Source organism: Melanotaenia boesemani, chromosome 4 (assembly GCF_017639745.1).
Source record: "Melanotaenia boesemani isolate fMelBoe1 chromosome 4, fMelBoe1.pri, whole genome shotgun sequence".
Lineage (NCBI taxonomy): Eukaryota > Metazoa > Chordata > Actinopteri > Atheriniformes > Melanotaeniidae > Melanotaenia > Melanotaenia boesemani.
Window position 1 is genome coordinate 17,162,950 of NC_055685.1, and position 21,747 is coordinate 17,184,696.

The 21,747-nt window shown below is 39.2% G+C and overlaps 1 protein-coding gene across 2 annotated transcripts in view; it reads left to right on the plus strand.

The window, feature by feature from the left end:
- cntln (centlein, centrosomal protein) overlaps positions 1-19,691 on the plus strand; it is an 87,730-nt gene extending 68,039 nt beyond the window's left edge. Inside the window, exons 25-27 of one of the 2 annotated variants that reach the window (XM_041983866.1) lie at positions 4,787-4,984; positions 9,140-9,220; positions 18,596-19,691. In XM_041983866.1, coding sequence (XP_041839800.1) covers positions 4,787-4,984; positions 9,140-9,220; positions 18,596-18,706 — 390 coding nt within the window. In that variant the 3' untranslated portion in view covers positions 18,707-19,691. Of the gene's footprint in view, positions 1-4,786; positions 4,985-9,139; positions 9,247-18,595 lie in introns of both variants that reach the window. The other variant, XM_041983867.1, reaches the window with a different exon arrangement.
- Positions 19,692-21,747: the final 2,056 nt, after the last annotated feature.

The following is a 21,747-nucleotide window of genomic DNA, read 5'->3' on the forward strand; positions in this document are numbered from 1 at the left end:
AATTACAACAGTATAGATGGTTTTCATCCCAATTAAGTAATACCATGTTGTTTACAGCTCAAAAAACACATTTTAGGGTTCACTACCCCTTTAGACGGGGCACTGTAACACCTTGTTTTTGTGGGGAGGGGGGTTTGTGTTTTGTTTTGTTTTGTTTTTTTATTTTTTTCCCCAGACTTAATTACTGCCAGGTTTGCTGTGCAAAGTGAACAAACATCTCCAGGTTTGGCTCAAACCTAAACTGCTGCCATGATTTTAGAAGAGTCTTTCTGTTGGCAGTCCTTCTGAACAAACTGAAATAACTTATTCAGTCTTCTTCAAATTGTACTGTCATGAACTTTAACATTTATAATTGTAACTGAAACCTGTACAGTCTGAGATGCATCTCCTGTGTTTTTTTTTTGTTTTTGTTTTTTTTTTTCTCTTTCTCTCTTCAGTTCCTCTGAGCATTGCACACTCTGACCTTGGAGTGAACTTTCTGAGACATCCATTCATGGGAACAGCAGCAACAGTCTCAAAAGCTTTCTACTTGTCAATAATATGTCTCACTGTAAAAAGATTGACATCAAACTGTATGTAAATGATCTTGTAACCATTTCTACAGTCGATTGCAAGAATTACTTCTCTGAGATGATTGCTGATATATTTCTCCTTGGCATTGTATTAACATACAATTGAACACTACAGACTAGCAAACTGCCAAAACCTGTTTTTATAGAGGTGCTCACACTTGCTAGTGATGACTTAAATCGATTATATTAGTTATCAACCTGGCTGCTGCTTACCTTCTTCATTCCTTTGGAAGCAGTCAGAGTGGACTTAGTTTTTCTTAAATTACTGCTGCATTTTGGCGTATTTTTGCAAACTGAATAACAGTATTAGGTCATTTGCTGTTATTCCCCTAAGGTTATATAGAATATTTTTTTCATCATGTTTCAGAATGTAAAAGAATCAGAAGGTGGGATGTTTTCTGTTTCCCACAACTTTTTGTTGAACAACATCCTGAATATTCTGGAGCTTTCCACTTTCCTCCCTATTGTACAGATTTTTCTTTTCATGTAGATTGTTTACATTTAGAAAATTAAGTACTCCAAATTAGCTTTTTATATTGCTATTAATGAGATCCCAGATTCATTAATGTCAACATTCAGTAAGCCTCAAGACTGAGGCATGTCAGTCAACTTTTTAGCTGATGAAACTATGAATGAATCATTTTAGTGGTCGAAGAATCAAAGTCTTGCTTCTTCACATTAAAGGGAACTAGTTAAGATGGTGCAGGATTCCACTAGATGCCTTCATCTTCATGTATGCTGGTAATGTCCAGCTAGAAGATAACCTAAACCAATCTAGGTCCAGATCAAGAGTGTTCCAGAGGAGTTACACACCTGGCCTGAAAAAGCATCAGGAACCCCCCAACAGACTTTTGGGATAAAGATAATAAAAAAGACCCTTGGGATTTCTTTATTTAACTGGAGCCACAACAATCAGTTTCCCCCTAAGTGAAGATAGCTTGATAGAATTATTAAAATTTACATATGTTTCAATATACTTTTCCACTTCCCTCCTATGTTTAATGAAACAGACTACCCCTGTAAGAAAGCAGAATCCTTATTGGAAACAGTTATTTTGTATTTGTCTGGACCTAATCCATCACCCAGTGTTGTTGTGTCTATGTCAATCTGTGTGCGCGTCTGCCAGAGGCTGATAAAGGCTGCCCATCACCTTTATTCACCTGACATCTGTCTGTCAAAGGAGAGAAGGGCTTGACATATAGATAAAGATGGCAGAATTTTCTGCGCACACATAAATCAAGTGGCAGATTGGGGACAGAATCCAGCAACATTGACTGCTTTTGTCCTAGCAAGACAGACATTTTGGGATTTATTCCAACAGCTTGTCTTTGTATGATTCATTTAAGTAGCTGTAGCTTCCTCTAGCTTCCTTTCACAATCTCTGATGTCTTTCAAACACCCAAACCAGTGGCCTTCCTTTTATGCTAATGTTGTGCTCAGACATTCAAACATAGTTTTACAGTTAGAAAGACCCCCCCGCCCCCCCCCCCCCCCCCCCCTCTCCAAAAAAAAACATCTTCAAATGAAAACTGCACTAAATGTTAAATCTTAGTTATAAATACATATTTAGAAATAAACCTTACTCTTGTATTACTCCTCTTCTCCATTCCCATAACCCTAAGCTGTTGAGGCCATTGTGTTGTTGAGGATTCACATCATTGTTTGTCTCCCCCTGGCTCTTGTGATCCCCTATAAGAACACCAAGCCCTTTGATTGGACTGCCTGACGTCCGGAGGAGATTTACTCTTGTCATGTATTGATCAGGACCGGAGGGCTGCATGTGTGTTTGTGTGTGTAGATGTGTCTGTGTCTTTATGAGCTCATTTTTTGTTGTCTGAACCTGTATGTAGTGCAAGTGTGTATTTGTGTGAAGAGTTTTTTTTATTTATTTATTTTTTTTTTTTATTGTGTGCCAGCAAACCCTTCTGGCCCCTGCACACGCCCCAGGCTGTAAGCATTGCTCTTGAACTGCTAAACAGTGGCCCTGTATGTTGTGACTATTTCACAGCAGAAAGATTACTCACACTGAGATTATTGTCTTCCTAAGAATATTTTGGCTTGTCAACGCTGCAAAAAAGAAAAGTTTAGGCAGTATATTTTTTTAGTGGAATACAAATGTGCTTTAGAGGTTTGTTAAGTCTATTTTTTCTTATTATAATTAGATGACATTGCTGTAGAACTTGATGTAAATATACAAGACTATGAAGCAGTGATGTAACAACATATTTATCTGACAGCATCCATTTAACTTTAAAACATTCATGAAAGCTGATTCTGCAGTAAACCTCATTTAAGTTTGTGGGGGTATATAATGACTGCTAAATTGGAGTTTCTCCAAGTCAGTGCTTCTGACAAAGATTAAAGCATTTTCTCTCTCTGCTCTGCTCTTTATGATCTTGAAAGGCCATTTATGTCCTTGTGTGCGTGAATAGTTTTGTTGTGGTCGCAAGTTCTTTAAGAGGATATCTTTTCTCTGCTCATTTGATCCCTATCTCAACACTCTAATCCGCATCTCAGCTAAATTGGCCCACTGACTACAGTGTTTGGGGGACTCTCCAGTCTCAGAGTGCACACACACACACACACACACACACACAATGTACTTGCATTTCTTGTATTTTAATAGCTTTTGTGTGTGAATGCTCACATTCACCCATCCCATCTATCTTTTAAGGGTTAAAAATGAGTGATAGAATAACCCCTTAATCTCTTTCTAGATTATTCCACTTGCAGGGGTTTTAGCAATTGAATTTAATCCCTGGTTAGTGACAGTAAATATCTATAAGGCTGCAAATAAAATAATAGGATCTCCAACTCCTAGCTAATGAGCTGTGTATTCCTTTGGGGTAAACGCTGCTCTCAGACCACCAAAATGAACTAAAGCTGCTTTTCTTTATCAGGAGACAAATGAGGTTTGTGATTTTTGTTTTTCCCTCTGAATATTGACCCTCAAGTGGAAACAGAAGTCTATTTGAAAGCTGAAACTTTATTTAACCATAATGTGACCCAATTATCTTAAGAAATGATTGCTCAAACGTGAATGGGTCACCCGAATCTTTATGTATAACTCGCACCTGTTTATTTTTAGTTTGGCCATAGCAGCAGTAGTCAAATGAAAGAAAAAATAATCAGAAACTAGACCGTTTTAACATATTAACAAACATTTCCTTTGATTTCTAAAAGTCTGGGACACATGTATTTAATCATTCTTATAGACACATGGCTCATACTGTCTACTTTAAGCCTTCATTGGAAGCTGCACCTGGTATACCTGTGTGGAAAAATGACAGAAGTGAAGATCTTTGCTACCATTCAACACTCTTGCTTTAGTTTGAGGGCTTTTCATGTTTATACTAAATTGTGACCATGTGTGAAGCACTATAAATCAGCTTTCTACTTCTTACCTTCTGTTCTAAAACAAGTCATTCCTTTATTGTTTTTCTTTTTCTATGTGTGTATTTTGTTTTTGTGTACAGCAAGTTCTACTGTCTCTAGCTTCCACTCATCTGACCATCTATCCAAGGTCAGCTTTTCAGCAGGCTTACAAGGGAATGATACAGAACATTATTGCCTCGATCAATAATCTCAAAATGAAGCAAAGGGGAGTTTACTTTATTGGCTTTCTCGTGTACAGTGGCAGATTTAACATTTAATTGTCTCTCTGTATTTAGAGCAAACTCCCATTTAGTGCCCGACAACTGTGCCATGCCAGGCCTTTCTCTTCTTGCTTGCCATCCACTCGGGCACCATTTGAAACAGCCCCTCATAGCTTAATTATTAACAGTGTTATGCTGCCCTGTTGTACTGTGAGACACTCAGAAAGCAAATAAATAAATGAATGGTTGTATCTTCAGTAGCTCCCTGTCTCTCGCTCTCTCTGATGCATGATTCTCTATCTATAGAGAATTTAGCAAAACTCTGGGTTTGTTTAATATCAAAGCCTTGTTCCCTCAGCTTTCAATCGACAGAGTAACAAACCCTCAGGTCCACATTCCTAAAGGGGAACGTGAGGCGAAACCGAAGAGAATCTGAGTGTGTCAAACTCAATATTCCTCCATAATGTACTAGGCCTCTCTGGCGCATGCTTGATCAATTTCATTTATTCATCTGCCAGGCAGAGCTATCCCTCTTGTTTTTCTATATCCATTTCATCATCCTCTTTTTTTTTTCTTCTTCTTTTTTTTTTTTTAAATTCTGTTTCTCCTCCCCTTTAGACTCTGGCCAGTGAAATACTTTTAGACGTTCAAGAGGTCAAACAGCAGTTGATGAAGAGGAGGAGGTTGAGGCAGGCCAACACTGTGGCAGCAAAGAGCGGCCCTGCAGCCAAGTCTATGATCAAAGCCAAGTCCATTGCTGCCTCCATCCTCAATATGTCAGAGAATGATCTTGCTGATATAATGGAAACAGATCAGGTAAGGCCAAGGGACAGTGGTTCAACATTTAGTACTAATGCTAACTTGTGGAACTTTATCTTCTTTAGATTGCCCTCAGAGCACTCACCATACCTGGAAAAAAGATTTCCTTTGCTATAAAATTTCAAGCATCCTAAAAGTTGTAGGTGATTGCACTTGGAACTAGACAAGACATTATATCATCAATATCAAATCATAGCTTTGGATGTCTTCTGTGTCAATTAAAACTAAATCATTGGCAAGAAGCTACTTTGCTCTGATAGTAAGCAATGCCGGTACTGTAGATTGGCATTGGTGAAATAGCAGCTCCTTGGTTCATTTCACGTATATCTAGCAGTATTTAGCTTCACTTGAAATCTCTGCTTTTGTCTGACCTTTAATTGATGGGTTGCTAGATCTGGGCAAATAGGCAAGGGCAGACACGCACTTTTGTAAAAGCTGAAACCCACAGACATGTCTTTAATAAGTCTGGAAGTTAGAGTACTGTAGAGAAGGATGTGGCACCTGGTTTAAAGCCAGTGTTTTCAATCTAGACTCTATCAAAAACACCTACAGCGCCTGTCAACTTTATCCAAGATTTAATATGGCACAACTTGAGTGAGTGGACAACTTCTCTCTTTCAGGTAAAACTAGTCATTGAATTGAAAATTCTTTGGTATTGTCTGCTTGCAAAGTTGTTTCAAACTCTTTTCCAACTTGGTGGACCCTCTACCTGCCATAGATCATTCCCAGCCATGTCATCAATTAACAACCATGTTACAATCAGCCTTACATCCCCGGGGACTTCCTCCCATCTATCACAAGATTAGAGAGGGTGCACCAGGCACTTACTCACACTTGAAACCAATTTTAGCCCTTTCCTGCACAACTCCACCCAGTGCATGACAGAGAATGGTTTTTTATTTGACAAAAATCTCCTCATCAGAGCGTAAGCCTTTGTGGGTGAGATCACCCTAATCTTCTAACTAATTATATCCTTTTTCACATTAATGATTGTCAATGAGGGGCTTTTGATGCCTTAATATTAGTGTATTTATCTGTTTCGTCTTTTCTAGGCTTGAATTAAAGTTAATGAGTGTAAAAGGTGAAATATGGAACTGATTTGATGGATAAAGGTAAGAAAATGGAATATGAATGCATTATGCCAAAGAGCTTCTCACAGGTCTACAAACTTGTATATGTGTGGCAGTGACCCAGACAGAAAATATGTCATTTTTTTACTAACAAAAACTCCCATTTGACAATTTGAAAGACTTGATTGGCAGTTGTTTTTAAGTAGATTTCAGCTTTGAAGAGTTAGCAGCTCAAAATAAAGTTAACTAGAAACACTTTGATCTGGCAGATTTTTTGTAAATAACTTCTTTACACTTTACATTTAACTGTATTTTAACCCTTGTGGAAATTGTTTAGATTTTTGTTAGAACTAACTGATATACATAAAAAAAAGAAACTTTAGTCAGATCTTGTGTTTTATGTCTACACAGTCTTTCTAGTTTTGTAATTTAATTCAATTTGAGGATGGGTACAATGTTGTCAGGTTGTCCTAACAGTGCTCAATAACTCCCAAATCGAGTGTGTTTATTATTCACTTGGTTCTGTAATAACAATGACAGATAAAGGTTTAGGTTTCAAAGGTATGCTACAATTTTCCTTTTTCTTCCAAGAAAAAATTTACCCACAATTTAGACTTTTAGATTGCCAGAACTTGCCCATCAAAAGCAGAAGTAGAAGAGAAGAAGTAGAAGTTGTCAGCTCTTGGGTGCACTGGTACGTTATTTAGAGATCAATGAATTTTGTTAATTTCATGCTTAGTAAAGTTACGTTTTGCCTAGTGGTGGTCATATTCTGGAGGAATTTTTGGGAACCGATGACCTTCATGTAATAAAGTCCACCTTTTCCAAATACTGTATATTTTCTATAACTTTATATTTTATCTAAATTAATATTATTAGTCATAATTTGTTCAATTGTTACTGCACAAAAATTACACATTTATAATGTTTTTATTTACTTTTTTAATGCATAGCCAAAGCTTTTGAAATCATAAATAAGCCTTTAAAGCTACTTCACAGATCAGTTACAGACTTGAACACTTATCTGAAATGATAGCAGCTAGTTAATGTAAAGAGGGTTTGAAAGTTTGCTGAACAATACACACCCTACTGATATTTACTCATTTGTATCATACTGCTCACAATTATTTCCCTCTGTTCATCCAGTGTGTGTAACAGCAGTAGAAAGGCCTGAGCAGCTCTAGACTCCCTGGACAACTTGTTGTGGAGCTAATGATCCAGTTGTAATAAGGCTATAATTGCCAGGCCAGTTCGTTTTGCACCCTAATGTAAGATAAAGGGTCAGTTGTTTGTTATATATCTACCAAGGGTGAACATGTTTTGTGAAAGAGTGTATGTGTGTAAGAGTAAGTGTGCTTGTCCACCCTTGGTAGTTGTTTGTTATATATCTGCTGAGGGTGGACAAGCAAACTTACCCTTACACACATACCGTCTTTCACAAACCACGTTCACTTGTGTTTTGAGAGATTTCAGTGGAACTGCTCTGTCTCAGTTTTCTTTTTAAATGTACACTTGCTCTTTGAAACTTTACCTAATAAACGCAATCCAGCACTGGTGTTCTCACCAAAGATCATAGAGGGATGATCATACAAGAACAACAAGATTTTAAGACTCATGCATTCATGGCCAGAATGCAAAAGCTATAACCAGTCCAACATCCTGTTCTGGCAACAACAGATGGGTTTTACTGTGTGACAATGTTCCGCTCTGGCAGCTCACATTCATTAAAAGGCTCTACTTGTAGTAGATTGTTGATCTCATTAGTTTAAGTCATCTGCTGCATTATTTTTTTCTGTGCATAAAGTTTAAATATGTGAACTGTGGCTATAGAGTGAGATGAAAAAGAATAAAAAAACTTCACAATTTTAAACATTAGGCTGTGATGATGTACCTGTTTTCCCACTACTCACTTATCACATCCGGTTAAAAAAAAAAAAAAAAAAGCTATCTTTGGTCAAAATGTTTTGAGACTAATAGCAGTCCACAAAGCAATGTTTGGCATCATGATGGCTGCATTTATCTTTTGTGTATAGTCAGTAATCTGGCCCTTGCAGGCTTTCATTAAGGTTGACAGGGATAAACCAGCCTATGGGATGGAGCTTGTTCAGTGCAAAAATGTTAATCCTATTGGGTATGTCATGAAGAAAAGTCAAGGCAACTGATGTTTCAAATACCAATCTCAGATTTGAGAAGAGTTATCCAGATTGCCACCAATGTTTTATGGATTCTTCCTTTGCCTTTACTCCAGTTTTATTAAATGCTGAATTTTCCATAAACTTGCTAACAGACAGCCATACACACAAACTGCACACAAACTGCACTCAAAACTTACCTTTGACAAGTTGGAGGAGTGATATTAGACTTTGGCCCAATCCTAATTCTTCACATTAGCCCTGCCTTTTTTTTAAGAACTCTTTTAGGAATCAGGGAGTAGTGGTCATATAGCCTTATAAGTGCATGTTGTGTAATATCCACACAAACATCTTTGCAGAAAGGTTTTTGCCTTTAAGGTCCACCATTCTGGAGGGGTAGAAACATTTTAATTCAAGCACACACATGTACACCTCTCCCCTCCTGCCCTTCCTGTGTCCCCAGGAGGCATTAAAAGGCTCGTCACATAATTTCAAGTGGCAACACTAGGGGTTTGAAGTGAAGAGGTTATACATAAATGCTGAGGTGTACATGGCCATGCGGTTGCTCTTCACCCTGTTCATTAGTAGTAACAAGGCTACCTTTCTTTAAGGTCTTTACAGAAGAGTAGAATGCAAAGGTGTACTGGCATACCCTGCCACTGAGTCTCTAGAGAGCTTCCTCAAGGTCCTACCAGGTGTGATGTTACACTTCTGCCCTTAAGCAGCAAACTCAAAGAGGCCAGTTTAAAATAATGTGGCGTGTCCCCTCTGGAAACAACACACTGGCTGGCTTGTTATTTTTGTCATCCAAATGCAGATTGCTAATATTCTTTTTATATGTTAAAACTGTTTTCTCAAAATATTATAATGATGCTCTGTCATTGTGTTGTTTTTTTTTTTTTTTTAACTTTAATCTATCATTGAAATACAGTGATATGTGTTTGATGCAGTTTCAGATAACAGCAGCCTGCACAGAGAGTTCCAGAGACCAGGAGTGGATGGACCACTTTAACCTCATCCTCCAACAGAAGGTGAGGGTCACCCATCTGCAGTTATGTTACATTTTAAATAATGCCCAATGTTTTTGTTTTTTGTTTTTTTTGTTTGTTTGTTTTTTTTTTTACTAATTGCACACCTCACATTATGCCTGCTTTTCTCATGGTGACCCACTGACAGAAGAATAGATCAAGTGTAATTTCTTTAATAAACAAACATTCAGTGAGCCAAATAAGAAGACTGCTGTACAAACAAAACTGTTGATCAGGATGAATAATATTCTACTTTTCAGGTTTTGAAAATTACAGGATTTGTTATCATTGTGCTGCCTTACCACACACACTGATGTGGGAAAGTGTGATACTCTCTTAAAGCGAATAATTGTGCAAAAACCAGGATATGTTTTATTTCCTACTAAGACTGATTGCATGTGGAACTGTAAGCAGTTTGCTTCATTTAATTAAAAAAGCATATTTGCTTTTCACCTTCATTAATGAAAGTTGTTATTACATTAAGCAGAATGTCACTGACAAGGAGAAAGCAGTTATAGCAGAAGTACTATTTGTTAAGGAAGCCTGGACTCATTTTAAGACAAAGAAAATTAGATGCTTAAAAAAATAGATAGCTGCTTCATTTACTAAAGAATTAGCTTTAAATAGTTGAGTTCATCATTTTCTCTTAATTTTAGGATTAGTAATTATGTATTGTCTACCAATAATAAATATACTAAGTTTTTTGTTTGTTTTTGTTTTGTTTTTTCTTTTTCTGTTTTCTTCACTGAAGGTTGATGTAAGTTTTCAAGTTTTATCTCAAGGTGCTTGCATTTCTGTATATACAAGCCTAGTGGGCTATATATATATATATATATATATATTGCTTTGTCAGTCTAAGTGCAGAAAAAACAGGGCATCAGGTTCACGCAAATACAGTAAATCAAGGATAAATTTTAGTTCCCACCCAAATGATCCTGCTTCAGGCTAAAAAAAACAATGATGCAAAAGATTAAACAAAGAAAGGCATGTACATCTTCACTGTTAGAGCCTTTGTGTGCACACAGCCACTCATCTGTGAGTGCTCTGCTGGAGCTTTGCTCGAGCACTGTCAACGTCTGCTCGCTGTGATACGTGTATGATTGAGAGTGTTGAATGTGTATGTGTGTCTTGTCTGTGTTCATGTCAGCAGCTGCTGCAGGCACTCATGCGTCGCCTCCGCACCACGACACACACCAGACACTGTTCTCTTGTTCCCCAGATCTTCTTCTGACCTTTCCACCTTCCTCTCCCCCTCCCACACTAACACGCACACACCACTCCACTGAATCCATGTTTTTCCCTTCTAGCTGGACAGCTCTCACTCCCTGCTCTGTCTCTCTTTGCCATCCTCCTCTGTCCCGCATTCCTCTCTTTCTCTCCCTCTCTTTCTGGCTCAGACCCCGAGGCAGCTTGTTAGTGGGGAACTAAATATTGATTTGGCGGGCCTGTCGATGCCGGGAGAATGAGCTAGTGTCCACCAGAGACCTCGGCACCGGCAGCCTGCTATCGACGTTTTCCGTGGGCAGAACAGGGGAGGTGGAGTTTGGGGGGGTGGGGGGGTGCTGAAGCTGGTGTGCAGAGTGGAGGAGGAGGAGGAGGAGGAGAGCCGAGTATGACAAGGCTGAGACTTGCCCCCAGGTCCCTATGGGGACCGCTGGGACCACCGCAGTCATCCCCCTTCACTGAATCAGAGTTTTTCTTTCCCCTTTCAAGTCCATCTTGTTCTGTTTTTTATTTATTTATATATATTTTCTCCTCTCTGGCTTGTGTTTTTCTCTCACTCTCTAGTTTCTGAAATATTATTGTCACATCAAGTGGACACCAAGCCTTTTTTCTACCTGTCATTTTTCATCATTTTTGGAAGATGATGCGACTTCCCACATGGCAGGACGACAGAGGAACTCTCTGAAGATGCTTGCACTGTTTTTTTTATGTTTATTAAGACAGATTTCTAAATGTTACATTTTTAAGACCACCAAGAGAATGTGAATGTGCCATGTGTAGGCTGTTGCTTGGAAGCCAACCTTTTCTTTTTAGTGAACTCAGACACTTCAAGGAGTTTCACATCATTACCCTTAGTTTCTCTACTCTCTTCATAGCTTATGAAAGGCTCACCAAGCAGAACATCTATGAGGTGTAATGGCCTGGCCTGTCACCGAGGCTGTGACACTAATAACACTCTTTCCTAGTAGTGATATGATCATACTGAGAGCTGCACTCACACACACTTCTTCAGATAAAAAGACACAGAGACAAAAATAGACCCAGTGAAAGGAAAGATGAGAGAGATCCATGTCCTTAACTGGCTGGTCTGTCACTGAAAGAGGATGAGGATATGTCCATCTATGTGTGTGTGCGCTGGGGTATGTGTACATATTTGTGTGTGCATGTGCACACTCACAACAGCCTCATCTTGTCACTGTCAGTGCCTAATGGAGCTGCCAGTGGGACAGCACTTTATTATCTCAGTGGCCCTGTCAATAGCAAACCCATCACTCACTCTGCGTGTCTGTGTGTGTTTGTGTGGTTGCAAATCTGAAGACTTCCAGAGAGGTGTCCGTGTGTATCTGCCAGCTATTGTTCACAATCACTGTCATGCACTGCCACATGTCAACATAACAAGAAAGAGAGGGCAATAATAGAAAACTGAATGTTGCAGATATAGAGATGTGATCATGTGGGTGCTGGTTTACTGCTCCCCTCATGGCAGAGAAGTGCCATAGATTTTTTTTTAGCTTCCCTTCATTGCTTTCCCGCATGTCCACTCAAAACGAAATGAAACATTGCATTCATTTCCTCCATCCTCACCTCCACTGATGAGTTAATGAAATTAAACCCTTTGTCTCTCAGGAGAGAGCCACCATAAGCAGCACTTCATACCTAAGATCAAGGGACAATGCTACCTAATAATTGTGAGCAGACCAGGGGGTGTACTGTGTGGTTCCTCTACAACCTACCATCATGAATAAGGCCAGCAGTGAAGATGGAGTGTCCATGTGGGCCATGGGATTTCGGGCACTGGTCCGGGGAAGCATTGATTTAATTGCCTATGGTTTATTTGTGGAGTCCTAATTATTGACTGGAGGTAGAATTTAATGGGCCAAGTCTTTATGAAGACAGGGAAATGACTGGCTTCTGCTGCTGGCCAATAATGAACAAGACGAGTTAGTGTACGTGCACACAAACACACGTTCCCTCAAGATAATTTTTCAGACTCATTTTGTACGCACATACCTATCTCAAACCTCATGACAGCATAATAACATTTAAAAAGTCATTGACTGTTGATTCCTTTATGAGAGGACAGTGGTTTGCTTTACTGGTGTGGGAAGGCGCTGAGGGCCTGCTAATATTTACCTCACAATCACACCCCGGGGAGACGTACAAGCATCACTTCTTATCAGCCTCCAAGCTGTAACAAGCAGGTGAGCATTATGTTAGGATAGTGGTGGAGACAGGCCGGACCAATCTGGATTGGACTTTTTATAAAACATCAAAAGCATTCATGGGCGGTCTCCAGGGCTCTGATAATTCCTGTAATTTAAAATCAAACTTGAGGGAGTTTTTTTCTGTCGCAGTCTGTCTACAATGGTAAACAGTGTTAAATAGCAGCCTGTATTCATGTCACTTCTTGGGGAGACTTTTCAATATATTGGTATTTCCTTGGGATTTTATGTTATTAACACATGGTTTTCAACACATCAGTGGCTGTGTTTCCTTGCAGTTCTAATGTGCAGAGAAACTTTTTTGTTGTTGGTGCTGTGAGGGTGAGGGGTAGCGAATTGTGCTGTGTGGCTCATTATACTGCTGTAATGACAAGGAACAGCTCAGAGTCCCACACTTCTCTCTGAAGGAAAGTGACTAATTAAGCCTCATTTAATGATTGAGCTAATTAAATCAGCCACTCTCTGTAAATATGTTTTATGTGTGTGGAGGGGACTCGAACTGAGCCTTTGTATTGTAAATATGTCACTGGATCAGTAGTGGGGACTGAGAAGGGGTTTCTCTAGAGAAAAGTGGGTGAAGTTTGTGTTTATATCAGAGAGCAGAGAGACTCTTTAGATTTGTTTAGCTTATATTTCAAATAAATCCAAACAGATTTAGCATGTTTCTGTTGTTTTTTTGTACTACAACGAGTATGGGCAGGCTAGAGTCCTGCACATGGCATATTCCAGGTCATTATAGTTGTGAAAAGGGGCCAGGTCAATAGACAGTTTATTATATTTGAAGCATGCTGTTTTTTGTTTTTGTTTTTTTTTTTCTAAACAGTTTGATTTCACCTAAATTTTTTTTGTTTTGTTTTTTTCTGAGCAGTTTGGTTGCACCTAAATTGCACCTATCACTCGACAACCATTGAAGGGCAATTACACTTCATATCTTTTTTAATTTTGTGAGTTTGCTGCCAGCAGAGCCACTGTTCATGAGGGCGTCTCAGTACATTACCTTGGTCAGTGAGCCTTACTATTAAGTTGTTATGTTCTCTATTGCTGAATTCTACCTAAAGGTTGCATCTCTTTTTTATGGATATCACCTTTCTATATTTATACTTTGTATCATGGCTGAATCACCTCATTTTCTCACCTAATGAGCAGGAGCCTGAAACAAAGACCCGGTGCTTTTTTTGTGTTTAATCTTGAGTGTATTTAGGTCAGATCCCTAACAAATGCATGTTGCACATTGAAATGATGTTTCCACACAACTTATCAAGAAAATGAGAGATTTTTAATTACAGTATTTGTGGCCCCAGGTGTCCAATTCCCTTTCATATCAGTCCCTAGTGGTCTAAAGGGGAGAAAAAGAGTGGGATCTCTGCTGCAGGGGAAGGTAATTACAAAGAAGAGCAAGAGAATAGGCTTGTCGGTGCTTTTGTGATTTTCTTACCTGAGCCCCTCTTTGCTAATGTGACATATTCATTATTGGAGATAATCAAATGCAAGACTTTTTAGTAGGGTGCCTTTGTGCTTTTTTTAATCTACTTATCATGCTGTTGTTATTCCCCAGTTTAATAAATTTGATTTTCAAACAAAAGTGAGAGGATCAAAGATCAAAGACTGTTTTCCCCCCTTTGTGAAACCACCTCTCCTTTACCTTGACTAGTGGCCTAGATTGGAGATCACACACAAGCAAGGGACAAATATCCATTGCAGGTAACCTTTGGCATTCTAAAACACTCTTATTGTACAAGTTAGTCTGTATAGCTCTTGTGGTTATTATCTATCAGTAGTTCAAACCATTATTTATTCATTTGCAAACTGCATGAAAGTTTTGTTATTAGAGTTACACATTAACACTCCTGTAAAACTTCCAAAGGAGATAAATGTTGCTTTTATCATACTGTAGAGCTTTTAAGTTGAGCATTTACATCTACTTATTTCTACGTATTTGTTGACTAGTGAATGTTTGTGAAAAGACAGTTTGCTGATTAAATGCAGATGTGCCCTTTTATATCTCTTGTTTTGTTTTAAACATTTTGAGTTTCTTTTATCTGAAAAGTGCTGTATAAATAAAGTTTGATTTGATCTATAGGCACTGTGATTTCCCCTCCCTCCTCATTTAGACATCCACCTGCCTGACACAGTGTCTACGGCAACTTACAAATTGGGCTCTTGGAAATAATTGTGCCAAACTGTTCTGGGGAGAAGACAAAAGAGATGAAATGATCTATCTTTTATGTAAGAAAAAAAGAAGAAAAAAAGGGAAAGTTCTTGTGTGTAATACCACTATCACACAATGGTCACCAGAGTGCTGTAACTTTGAGCTGATCCTTGCCTTCAGGTGTGCCCCAGGCCATTGGAAGGTGGTGTCATTTAATTGGCTCATAAAAACACTTTTTGCTTGCAGCCCCTGTTCTTGCATCACACACACACACACACACACACATATAGAAATATATAGATATAGATATAGATACATGCATACACACGCACACAAGCTTGTCAGTGACTGTGGCTTTATATGGTCATGAAATCATATCTTGAGAAAAGGTCTGCTCTGCAGGGCCTGTTGAATAGTAATGGATGCAAGTTAGCATGGCTTAATGCTACAGTAGCTTTTTTTGCGTTGCCAAAGGGGACAGGGCCTCTTGTGAGACAGTGGTTGTGTTGCTCAGCGCTAGTTCTGGTGATGGTTCTGCCAAAGGGGACAGGGGCCCAGTTAAATCAACTGTAGCATAATATTAGTGCCAGTTCTTAACACTGCCTTAAGCAGCCCAGGGGATCCCGTAGAGCAGCTGCATAAGAGCTTACCTTTAACCATCCTGCAGGGTAGCAGTCCCCAGTCAATGTGGCAGTTAGATAAAAGGGGGTGATGGTCATGCTCGTCCTGTTTGTGAGCATGTGGACGATGTAGATGGCAAATCACAGAAAAAGAATCAAATATTAAAACAAATGGAATTCATGAAAACCAAAGCACCATGAAGTTCACACACATAATTACTTGCAGAATATTAACTGTCATCAAACCTTTCAAAGATTGTAAAGGGTTCCTGTAGTTGTAATAATTGCTGTTTTAGTTTACATTGAACATCAGTGCAATGACAATAAAGGTGTCATTCTTATCTTTAGTCCCATGAAGAAATAAAGACAGCTACTTTTATCTGAGGGCTTGAAATGGCAGTAATTAAGCTCAAAATCCCTGAGTAGTGTCTAAATGGAGCCTCTGCTGTGTCTTTTTTTTCTTTATGTCCTTATATACTTACAATGGATTTTGTTTTTACGCTTTAAACATCTTGTGAAGCTTGAGCTTACATGTTAGGTTTATTTATATCATGTTTACCTGTTAATGTTGTTTACGCATATCCCCCTTATCAGGACTTTTAATGATCCAGTCTCCCATTTTGCTGTCCCACAGAGCCCTGTGTTGTAGCTGTGTCTATTTTAGTGGGTTTGTTTGCATAGTTAGTGGCTCTAAGTGCAATTAGCTGATTAGGAAATATGTGTGTGTGTGTGTGCGCCTATGTAAGTGTGTGCGTGAGACAGAGTGAGTCTTCCCTGGAGGACAGAGTCAGAGGAAGATGTCTCAGCAGTTACTTCGGTGTAGTGGCTCTCAGGAATAGTGCCGTGTTTTTGATGCATCCACTGCTGCTGGAGTCGACTTCCTGCTGCACACATGCAGCAATATACATTCACACACACTTTTGCACACACTTAGCAACACACACATCCTTGTGCTCCCTGTTCCTGTTACCTATAATGAAGAATAGAAGGTGTCTGGGGGGCAGAAAGACTAAGTTTCTACAGTACTCACTCACCATGTTTTTTTTTGTTTGTTTGTTTTGGGGGGGGGGGTTGATTGCTAAAAGTTTCAAATCATTCAACCTCCCACTCTAACTCCAGAGATAAGTACCTGTTATCCTATATTGCCAAGGGATGCATGTCAATAATTTTTTAAACCAATACTGATCACTTTCATACGATAACTAGTAATTGATAACAAACACACTTAAGAACATTACATCAATACTAACAAAACCTAAAACACTTTTCACAGTTTATATGAAGATATCAAACAGAACTATTTGATTTGTGTGAATACATTTGGCAATAGCATCACACTTGGATGGAGGGCACACATCAGCAAAGTAGTGGCTGCTTGGCATTGTTAACCGTGGCTTCAAGTGATGAATCAGACGAGAAAAGTCTCTGTCCTCAACAAGGGCAAAGTGCTGGTCATCAAATACCATTATTTCCATGATTAAATCTTCAATAGCCTTAGCCCATGGGTCTGGGTTTCAGGTGACTGATCAGGTTTGTAGTATTGCAGCTCGCGCTGCTTTTCCCTCCTCATGGAACTTGTTTGGAACAGTTATTACAAATAACCAGCGAACTGTCTTCTTTGGAAACTTTGAAGAATTCCCACACTACCGACGCCATGTTCTCTGTTGTCAAACGTAAGCACGCTGTGCTGCATGCTGGTGGTGCTGCATTCATGGGGTGATGGGAATTCCCTATTCCCACGTTTGCTAGTTGTGCTTCCAGCCTCTTCAAGTTCACGCTTCTATTGTAACATGTTGAAAAATACACTGGATGTCGGTTCAAGTCAGTAACTCAGTCAGTTTTCTGGTTAGATAACAAATTTAAAAACTACCAAAACTATGACCGAGTTTTAACGACTTGTCTTCCAACATGAGGGATTATTCTTAACATTTTTCCAGTCAGAAAGATTTTCTCTTTTTATGCCAACGTCACATGAATGCAGCATTCACTGCAGACCTTTCAGGTCTCATAGAATAAGCGGAGCTCTGCCGTGCTGACAAAAATATATATGTTATCAGGGCAAGTCATTATGATATCAGACTTATCAGAATGACGTAATAATTTCCTGTTATCGTGCATACCTAGTATTGCCAAATACCATGTGATTCAGGAATTGCTTTTATTTTGCTTTTAAACAAAAATTTAAGATTGTACAGCAAAATTTCTGGGTGATATAATCTAAGTGGTTGCCTTTAATCAGGTGAATTAATGATGATAAATTCTGCCAGTTCACAGGAAAAACTAAATTAGCCAAAACTCAGAGATGAGACCAGTGGCTTCATTATTTATACTGTTCTACTGTTTCCATAGCAAAAAGCACATATTTAAGAAGTTCCTTCATGATTGAGTCTTGTTATTGTAGAAGATTTAGTGGCCATCGATCGTAGTCTTCCAGTCTTCCCAGCATTGTAACCATCCAGTCATTCAGACAATAAACAATCCTTGAGTCACTTCTGTTTTAAAATGATCAACTTAAGGTTCCAGGGAAAGTATAGTATGTGATCAACTCCATAAAAACAGGGCAGTGGATGCCATTTTTCTGTAGCTAAAGGATAGATTTAGTTTTTGTCTTTTTTGTTTGTTTGTTTTTTGTTTTATATATATATATATATATATATATTCATTCATTCATATGTTTATATGTGTATTAAAAGTTTTTGATCACTATAGTATTTCCTCCTGTTAACTCCTCTTAACTTTTGACACTGTTTCAGTGTAAGATTGGAGACTAATTTACAAACATTCTACTTAAAGGATAAGCAAGAGAAACAGCCACCATATAAATGTACAGATGATCATGTGGGAAAACATGTGAACATTTCATTTATGTTTCCATAGACAAGCATTGTTACTGATCAGAAATGGAAGTTTGGCTCTGAAACGGCTGCTCTGTTGCCTGCTTTGTCAGAACGCTCAGCATAGATAGTCCCTCAGAAGTTTCACAAGTCTTCAGGCCCCATCCGGGGTTCTCTTGTTTCATAAAACAGCAAACAGGCACAATGAAAAGCTGCCAGGTGTCAAAAATCAGACTTCTTTTTAATAGAGGTGCATTTGTGTGTTTTCCTCATTTTCTCAAACTCCTTCTACCCCCACACCCTCTTTCTGTCTTTCCCGTCCCCTGCAGATCCCCTCTGTCGGCCAGCTAATGGAGGCTGTGCGCGTGAAGATGAAGGAGAGGAAAGTGCTGACAGAAGAGCTGGCCACGCTTGCAACACCAGTCAGCGAAAAAACCTGACTCCCTGGGCTGAGGCTGGGAAAACTGTCATCCTCTTCTTTTTCTCCCTCCCTTCTTCTTTCCCTGCCCAGTTCCTACTCAGTGGGAGCTGGGCTGAGCCAAGCTGAGCTGTGGCGGCAGAACCAATATTTGTGAGAAAAGCGCTGTCGACTCACTCTGGGCCACTGGCTCAACACAGCACCCTGGCTTTTGTAAATGAGCCCTCGACATCTGTGTTAGCACTCACTGCACTATGTCTGTGAGATGGGGGCCATTCAGTGCCAAGCTAATTTACAGTGCAGCCACTCTCCTCCATTCATAGTGCAGACCCGGGGTGATAAGGTAAATGCTTACGCCATGTTTAACTTTTTTTTTTTTTAATCTAAACTTTCCTTTACCTCTCCTACTAAAGTCAGTTGACACTTCACAGACTGCATATGAGTAAAATGGAGCACATTTACTTTGAGTTTTGCAAACCTTGGAGATCTTGTTTAGCAGTTATTTTGTGTCATCTATGAAATGCAAGGATGTATTTTTGAAGGATTTTAACTTTGTTCGTGGATGCATCTGCTCCACATAGTTTCTGTTCACCATTTATTAGATGATTATGTTTGATGTCGGAATGGTTAAAAACATTCATCTTTATTTGTAAATAAAAGAAAAAATCATTTCTGTCCAATTTTTACCTCAAAAACAGGTATTGATATCACTAGTCTAAATGTCGTCTTGTATTTTGTTCGCTCGAGCAGTTCAAAAGGCTGTCGGTCAGTGTGTGATCGTGACTGAGGGCTCTCTGCTGGACAGTGGGGTTCTTACACGTCTCTCATGATTGACAGCTGCCTGTTGGCATGGTTCCTGTCTGTAACAAGTAACCCCTGCTGTTGACATCGTTAATAAGTCTGGATGCGCACACACATACAGAGAAGTGGTGCATTAGAGGAGGGCTACTTCCAATCCCTTTTATCTGTTTCCTTTTTCCTACCTCTCTTATTATTCATTTTGAATATTAAATCATGATCCAGGTCTCTTCTGTCCTTGAGCTGGCATCCTACACAAGAGACCCTACACTCCTCCTTTCAGATCACTTCCTTTTGTTTTGTTTTTTTTTTTTTTGTCTTTTTTTTTTTAGCTTCTTTACCTTTTTTTTTAACTTTGTTTCCTGCCTTATCATTTTCCCACTTTCTTTTTTATTATGTATAATTAACAGTGGTTTGAGGAATCCTCCGTTCAGGAATTAAAAAGAAATAATTCCACTTTTTAATCCCCCTCCCTTCTCAAATATATGCTAATGATGTCGTTTTCCTTTATCTTTTTATAATAAAGGATTAGGCCAGGACTGTGTCTAGCTGCAACTCGGGGACCAATTTAGCTGGGATTCAGGAGAGACAAACCCTCGTGGTTAATTACCATTCATTAACATAGTTTGCATCTTTCCTTCTTCTCCAATACCCAGGAGCCAGCTATTGTCAATATTTGTCCCATATAAATTTCTTCAGTCTTTTTTTTTTTTTTTTTTTACTCACTGTCCTCCAGCGTAATACTGCTAATGACAAACATTAATAACTTAGAGAAATCCGATGGCACAGTGGGTAAAGAAGAGCAAAACATCAGTGCCACGTAAATTATCTTGCCACCCCCACCTCTTGCTGTCTAACAGTCTTTCTTTCTCTTCCTTTTAACATGTAATGCATAGTCAACATATTTGCTCGATGAGCCCCGCCATCCGGCCTCGGCTGACACACTCATGCTATTTCTGTGACATATTCAAATGCGGCCCCCCTCAGCTGGTTCTCCCTTGGGTTTAATTAACCTGGCCTTGCCTCTGACGCTCCCACAGTGAAGATGTTAAAACGATCTTGAAAAACACCCTTCCACCAACCCCCCTCCATCCCATCCAATACACACACACTCTTCTTCCACTAGGTGCCGTGCATGATTCATCTTTCTTTTTTTTTTTCTACTGTGTAGGAATTTGACGCCATACCCTCCTTTGCTTCTCTTTCATTCTCCTCGTCTTCCTCCTTTCTTTTCTTGTATAGCTCTCATTAAGAGAGATTTCCTCTGGGAATGACTTTGATCAGTAGCTCCAAATGCTAACTTTTTCTCCCCCTTTAATTCATTCCAACACAATCAACACAGTGTCATTTTCTCCTCTGTTTTCACCCCAACTTTTTCTAAAATACAAACTTTTCCTCTTTTTTTTCTCACAGATTTCTGCTGCAGAGAGGGTCAGCCTCCTGGGTTGGCTTTAGGGTCAGTCAGTAATATGTGAACATGCATTTGCATTGTGTGTCTCGCAAGGCTTTCTGTTTTACTTTTCTGTTCCCTTTGTGTTGTCTGAAGACATGCCACTTGGGTGGGGAAGGTGGGTAGTAGGCACAAAGAACAGTAGGAGCACACACTGAATTTCTTCAACCTCAAACTGATACACAATTAGTCCTTGCAGATTTTGTCAGCCAGCTGTGAAGAGAAGTGAAAACAGCCACTGGTGATTTCCTTTACTTCTCTGACACAGTTTCACACCCCATCTATTGCTGCCAATACATCAGTCTGCTTTGATTTTTGCAGGCACAGACACTTGGCACTGACATAAATAACAAGGTGCTTGTGACATACAGCCAACTGTGTTTTTGACAAATGTATAATGCAACATGTTTACTGTTTTTATTGTGTATCCTCTGTGTTTGATCCACAGAGAGGTGGTTCAGTAACAAAAGATAGATGATGTTTTCAGCTTTTCTGTGAATAACAAGAAATCTCACCACACACAGTATTTCAAGCTAATGGTAATTATTAAAAGTCTGAGGTGCCCTGTTTGGCCCCTCGATATATCCATGTATGATGATGTTTAAAATTAGATCAGATGGCACCTTGAAAATAAAAAGGGAATCTGACTGTCCTGATGCACATATGCTATGTATACAACCTCATTGATCTTCACTTGAAGAAGTCCCTTATCCTCCTCTACAGTGCTGCAGACATGAAACGGCAGCAGATTATGGGAGGATGCGGCCCGCCGTGGGAAGCTAGGGAGCAGATAAAAAGACGAGCCACTCAAGGGA